Genomic DNA, 7,622 nt, shown 5'->3' on the forward strand with positions numbered 1-7,622 from the left:
GACTGCAGTACCACCTGGGAAAAAATGGCCTCATCAACCCAGCGCATTCAGGCTTAAAAAAGTACAGATGCAAAAGAGACCAGGTCACTCTGTTAGCCCAGAACACAAAAAACGGATTCCAACAAAAGATGAAGACCTTGGCCGTCTTTGTGGACATAAGGCTTTCGATAAGGTCTGGAAAGAAGGCCTTCTTCTCAAACTGTTCCAGAAACAGGTTTGTGGGAGAATGCATCAATGGATTCACAGCTATCTCTTTCAAAGATCTGCTTGTGTGAAGCTCGAAGGCCACCTCAGCAGACCAGTCAAGATTCGAGAAGGAGTCCCGCGGGGCAGCGTGATATCACCTACCCTTTTCGCCATCTTCATTGACGATGTCATTGACCAGCTGTCAATGCATATCACAAGAGCCCTCCATGCAGACGATCTAGCTGTTTGGACACAAGCAGAACAGATCTCCACAGCAACCTGCATGATGCAAGTAGCCCTGAACAGCAATGTCACATGGTCAAAAGAGTGGTTGATCACAATCAACAGGACCAAGACAGAAGCCACCTGCTTCTCCCTGTCCCCAAAGAAAGAGACCTTCACTCCAGATTATTCTAGTTATCCTGGTCTTCTCATATCAGCACCTCCCAGAGTAAAGCCATACGCAAGATCGTGATGAAAAAACTGGCCGGCACCAAGTGAAGAGCTAACATGAAGATCCTGATACAGGATCACTCAGACCTCACATGGTTGCCTCCAACGCCTGGGCAACAGCAGCAAAGTCAGAATCTGTGGCCAAAATCCAGAACGCCAGTCTGCGCCTCATTACAGGTGGCATGAAGACCACACCCATCAAAGCTATTGCAGGGACTGCTGGATTCATGTCTCTGAAAGAGAGGAGAGATGAGAGACTGCTTCGCCAGAGTGAGAAGATGAAACGGCTTCCATCACACCCTCTGTCTTCACAATTCCAGGCCCCAACCAAGAATTGGCTGAAGCGCAGAAGCACAAACCACCTTGTCACGGCCCTCCACCAGACCTATGGCCAGAGCTTGCTGGACAGGAACCAACCTGTTGAACCCCTGCAAGACTTTAAGGCTGGTCACTTAATGTCCCCACTGCTGTCCTTTACATCCTCGGCATTCAGAGCAAAGGCCAGTTCCTGGATGCTGAGCTGAAGCTGCTGACCCTGGAAGCACTGGATAGGGACTACCCGAGCACCACCTGGACCAGTGTATACACAGACGGCTCTGCTGAGAATGCTGATGGGAACGGCGGAGATGGTGCCTACATCCGATTCCCAGATGGCATCTCGGCGAGACATTCCATTGCTACTGGCCTCACCTCAACGAAGTTTAGAGCCAAAACTGCGCTACTAGCTGCAGCCGAACTCCTCAACCAGAGAGACGGTTTTCCAGACCACACTGTCTTCCTCACTGACTGCCGAGCTGTCCTACAGAGCCTCCAGACCAGAGTGGGGGAGAAAACCTAGCGGGACATCCAGTCTCAGATGCAGGCCCTAAGTGCCAGAACCACAACGGTCCTGCAGTAGATCCCCTCTCACTGCGGCACTGCAGGAAATGAAGAGGCAGACAAGCTCTCCAAAGCAGAACGCAGGCTCACCCAATCTACCCACACCCTTAGCTTTGGGGAGGCAAAGACCATCCTGCACAGCCACTTCAGAAACAGCTGGCGAGAACGGCTACATCTGGGACCAGAGGAGGACAGCATCCATCACCTGGGTCGAGCTCAGCAAGTCATCATCCTCAGACTGCGCACAGGCCACTGCCAGCTCCCCTCCCATCTCTACAAACTGAACATTTCCCACACAGACCAATGTCCGTGTGACACCGCTCCTCAAATTTCAGCCCATGTCCTGCAGGACTGCCCTCTACACAAAGAGCTGATGGCCAGATCTGGCCCAGTCCCTCAACACTCCATGACAAGTTGTGGAGAACGGCTACAGAGCTCCAGCGGACTACGGACTTCGTACCTACTCTGGACTGACCGTCTGAACATGGCCTGGGAACACCGATGAAGAAGTTAGACTGACCAAACTAGTTCTGTGAACGGACCTGGTGCAGTCAATGATTAAAACGTGTAATTTACCGTTTCTGTCATAATATAGGATTTTAATAATTATAATAATAATAATAATAATACGTAAAAATTTTGCCTAAAGCGCGTAAGTTGTGTGTGTGTGTGTGTGTGTGTGTGTGTGTGTGTGTGTGTGTGTGTGTGTGTGTGTGTGTGTGTGTGTGTGTGTGTGTATGTGTATGTATCTGTTTTTATATGTGTATCTCTACTAATTAACTTTACACCATATACACATACATTTACCATACACACATACACATACACACTCACACGCACACAAGTACACACACACACACACACACACACACACACACACACACACACACACACACACACACACACACACACACACACACACACACACCACACAGACACACACACACACACACACACACACACACACACACACACACACACGCACACACACACACACACGCGCACACACACACACACACACACACACACTGTAAAAATAAACAAACTGACTTACAGGTGACAGATGATGCTGATTATCAGAAATAATTACGCGGATAGTGTACAAAAACAGTATAAAAAGTACTGCTTTGATGATATAAATGCTCAGTATAACCATTGAACATCAAAAACGGAAATAAATTGTGGTATGTTCCATGGAGACTCATTAAAAATGCCAGTTTGTTCATGCAAAGTATAGACCTGTAGTCCTATTCCCTTAACTCACTCAGTACGGCCAGTCCTCTCTTCTCCTCTACACAGACCCCTCGGATGTCCAGTGGGTGTCTGAATGACCCAACCTTTAGCTTCCGTCGTCAGAATTGTGGTATTCTTTGTCAACATTCACCTCTTCAGTATAAGAGCCTTCCGCTTGCAATATTTTGATGGTGGTAATTGGGCTGAAACGCTGTTAACGTCGTCTCTTTCGCCGTTCGTATGGAAAGAGTTAAAATAGTGAATTGACAGCAGGCGAAGGAAAGGTTAGATCATTATCGTCATTAGTGAGGGTTGAATTCTACACACCAACCGCCGTGGCGAAGTGGTTCACGTCGTGAGAGTAAGTGGGTAGTTTGATTCCCATCAGAGGTGGGACTTGTTGGCATCCTCCTGCCTGGAACTCAGTGTGCTATGGGCGCTCATATGAAAACAAAACTGGAATCACACAGTCGACAGTCGTGTGCTTCATGGATGTCTCTTATGAAGTATTTACTTTTCTTACCAATGTTGGAAGTTGTACTTCTCGCGGGCCTGGTTGATGGTGGTATACATAATTAGGAAAAGTAGAGAACTGCCTTGTCCCAAACTTCAAAATGTGACCTTCGTCAGCATCAGCATAATCATCTTCCTAGACATAATGTATTATCAAATATTGAAAATTAAAACAATTCATAACACCCAGAACAGATGCCTTTCGTAACCCACTGTCATGATCACCTCAGTATTGAGTGCCATGCATTTTCCTGACAAGGTCTATATTGTCAGATTGTTCATGGGAAACTGTCGTAGGAGGGACATGGTCATGGTCTCCACTTCTGGGGCTGGAGGTGGGAGGTGGTTGTGTTGGGTGTGGGGCACTCGCTCTCTCCGTCTGGCCCTGCCATGAAGTGATTCATCCATGTTCCCACGTGTTTCGTTTCGTTTATCTATCTGTAGTATGTTCATCTAAGACGATGATATTAGACTGAAAATAAATGACATCATCATCATCATCATCATCATCATCATCATCATCATTATTATTATTGTTATTATTATTATTATTATCATCATCAGCATCATCATCACCATCATCATTATTTCTATTATTACTATCATTTCTATTATTATGACTTAGAAATCATATTATTATTATCATTGTCATCATCAACACTTCTATCATCATGATTTCTATCATAATTACTTATAAATCATCATTTCTGAAAAAAAACTAAGGGCAGGAGAAGAACTATTTTACTGAAAAGGGGCGGTTGATGTGGATGGGTGTGTGTGGGGGATGGGGCGTGACTAAGGAAGGAGAGAGAGAGAGAGAGAGAGAGAGAGAGAGAGAGAGAACTCAAAAAAGAACTCAGAACTCAAAACGTTTTTTTATTCAAGGATTAAGAGAGAGAGAGAGAGAGAGACAGAGAGACAGAGAGAGAGAGAGAGAGAGAGAGAGAGAGAGAGAGAGAGAACAGAATGCGGAAACGATAGAGAAGGGGGGATTCCAGAAGCGGGATTAGGACAGAAAATTAATCAATAATCAAATATTGTATACTTCTATAAATTATTATTTGAAAAAAGGATGATGTGGAGACTTACAATGAACAAACAACTGGACGATTTAGCACATATCTAGATAACTTTAATAAAGAACCTTTTGAAATACATAACTTTTTTTCCTCAAAAATTAATATTTGAAACTGGTAACATGTGTTCAATGATTTCTGGTGGCAAAATAGGTTTAAGATTTAAACAGCGGCTTAAAACGTACTCTACCGTTAAACGAGCATTGCTAATGCATTCGATATTTTCACAATATTTTGTGTATGGGACATTTAGTAATAACCTAAATGCCATGCTCTTAACAGTCCTGCCATTTCTTTTAGCATTTAATAAGGCAGAAGTGTTAACTTAAAAAAAACAACAGAAAGGAATTTAGCATATTTCTTTGAACAATATTACACATTTTAGATGATAGTAAACGATTAGGAAGTTCAACTGCGTTTAAAGCCATAAGAATGGCAATTAATTCAGCTGTGAACATTGAGAAGTCCTTTCCAATATGATATGACTTTACAATTTTCAAAGCAGGAATTGTATATCCAGAACTAGCAAACTGATTTTCTAAAACAGAACCGTCTGTATATATTTCTAAGTGGTCGGGGTATGTTTCAGATAAGTGTGATTGACCCGAGAAGCTAGAACTTTGGGATTTTCATCTTTCTTAATGTCACACTATTGAATGTCAAAAGCTGTAGATCTACATTTGATTGATTAATAGTATCAGACACGTATGTAGAAACAGTATCTAGATTTCTGTTCTGTTGCGCTCGTTTCGAAACAAAAGTTGTCAGACTGTATATTTATCTCAGTTTTGACAGAATTTTCTGTAGCATTTGCTCTAATTACATTTTTTTTCCGATGCTATGTTTCTTAATTCATTGAGACGTAATATTCCTGCAGCTCTATATGACTGTAATGTGTTTGTGTGAAACGGAACACCTAAAGCTAAATTTATGGCTATGCTATCTACGCTTTGTAATTTTTAAGGCAAGCATTCGGAGCAGAGAAAAATATCTTCTGTCTATACGTCAATCTAGATCTTACCAGTACAGAAGTGAGATGAATAAGTGTTTTCGAATCTTGACCCCAGGGCTGTTTACTGACGACTTCAAGAACATTTAAGCTTTTCATTGCTTTTGATATAATGTTTTCTAGATGTTTCTTCCAATTTAGTTTTGGAGTAAAATAAACACCAAAGAATTCAACCTCAGATTTGTAGAAAAGTTATTTTCCAACAAGATGAAAAATTGGTAATATGGGGTGGAGGAGGTGGAGGGCAGCACCATTCTTAAAATGTATCATGTGTGTCTTTCAGTTGAAAAGTGTAATCCATTATATTTCATGTAAATATTTAATTTCTCAAGTTCTGATTGATATAAATTGTTAATGTGATTGATATAATGCAAGCCTGTTTTCTTTCGCAAAGGTACTTTCAACCAAACTGCTATATCGTCAGCGTATTGGGCGAGATTTATAGATTTAAACAAGTATTTTGGCAAATCATACATCGTTATGTTAAACAAATGTGGGGAAATTATATATCCTTGCGGAATACCCATGTTAATTCATCTTGAAGGGAACGATGATTGCCCAACTTAAGTGGTGATGCATCTTACTGTCAAAAGAGATTTTGTATGCCTGTATGCATTGCAACTTAACACAGTGTTCTTTAGCTTAAACAGTAATCTGGTTTGCCAGATGCGGTCATAAGCATTTTGTACATCGATAAACGTAGCCAAAACACTCTTTGTCTTTGAAAACTGTTGTCTTATGTTTGTTGTTAGTAATGGTGATCGAAAGTAGTCCTTTCTGAATCCGGCCTGTGCAATAGACATGATTCTATTTTTATCACAATAATAATAAGTTAGCCTCATCAATATAATATTCTTCACGATTTTTCTGACGTGCGATGTAAAACATACAGGTCTATAACTCAGCGGGTCCGATTGTGGTTTAGTTGATTTCAGTATGGGAGTAATACTAGCTTTTTTTTTCCATATACAAGGTTTTATACCTGTTTCCCAACGTTTCACAAAAAGCGTACGAAGGAGCTTGCACCATTCTTTAGGAAGATGACTGATCATGGTAAACACATCAAAGTGTGCATTCCATTTCTTCAGGCAACTCTTAATTAGTTAAACATGTACGTATGTGGACATGCCCGACATGAATACATTTAATGTGGATGGAAAAATGCCCATGTCACTATGTCCTCAAATGCCTCCTTTATGAAGAATTGTGTAATGAATTATGCAGACAAATGGTAAAAAACCCCAACAACAATCGAGCAAAGGGAAATAATTCAAGTTTAAAATTGAGTACGGTGTGGATACATATGTGAGTTGAAAGAACCTATGTTATAAAATTCATTTCGTTTTTCAGAAGGAAGGTGGCAGAATTGTTACGACGCTCATCTGCCAATACAGTCCTTAAGGGTGTAGGTTCGAATCTCGATCTCGCCCTTTCTCCCAAGTTTGACAGGAAAATCAAATTTAGCGTCTCGTCATTCGGATGAGGCGATAAACCGAGGTCCCGTGTGCAGCACGCACTGAAAAACTTCCCATGGCAGCGAGAGTGTTGTCCCCTGGCAAAATTATGTAGAAGAAATCCACTCTGATAGATACACGAATATATCTGCAGGCACTCAAGGCCTGACTAAGCACGTTTGGTTATGCTGCTGTTTAGACATTTGCCGAGCAGATCTGGTGTAGCGCATATGAATTTGTCCGAACGCAGTGACGCATCCTTATGAAACTGAAAACTGTCTTCGCCTCGATCTCCCTACCTCCTGTCCACGTCTGTCTTGGTCTACGCACTTTTCTTTTCCCTCTGAGATTTCAGGCTAAAGCTTGTCTGGTGACATTGGTTGGGGCTTTCGCGCAGGTATGTTCAATCCAGCTGCATTTTCTTTCCTGATTTCTTTGCCGATGGGATTCATGTTCGTTTGTATTCCAACATTTGTGGCCTTTTCCAGCCGCATAATATCCCTAAACGAGTCTCAGACATCTGTTGAAGGTGTAGAATAATATTCTACATATTATGTACATTTTCACATTCTGTCCGTCTCCAAGTTTCTGCAGTTAATCTATGTTAGTGTACAACTTTCTTCTCACGCTGTCAAAAGCTTACCCGAAGTCGTATGGTGAGGGGTGGGGGTAGGTGGATGCCATTACGTTGGCTGTTCACTGATAATGCACTGAGTGGCACTGTGGATTGCGTATGGTTGTTCTTGTAAGAAGACAGCTTGAGTTTCGCAAAATCCTTCGTCTAAAACATTCTAAGCATAATTCTGGTCAGGAACTTCG

The 7,622-nt window shown here is 42.0% G+C and overlaps 1 protein-coding gene across 1 annotated transcript; it reads left to right on the forward strand.

The window, feature by feature from the left end:
• Nucleotides 1-731: 731 nt before the first annotated feature.
• On the forward strand, nt 732-1,477 carry LOC143289622 (uncharacterized). The gene is made up of 2 exons (XM_076598665.1): nt 732-1,082; nt 1,133-1,477. Exons 1-2 carry the CDS (start codon nt 732-734, stop codon nt 1,475-1,477), a joined length of 696 nt encoding a protein of 231 aa, XP_076454780.1.
• The last annotated feature ends 6,145 nt before the right edge of the window (nt 1,478-7,622 follow it).

Source organism: Babylonia areolata, chromosome 14, assembly GCF_041734735.1.
Source record: "Babylonia areolata isolate BAREFJ2019XMU chromosome 14, ASM4173473v1, whole genome shotgun sequence".
Taxonomy (NCBI): domain Eukaryota; kingdom Metazoa; phylum Mollusca; class Gastropoda; order Neogastropoda; family Buccinidae; genus Babylonia; species Babylonia areolata.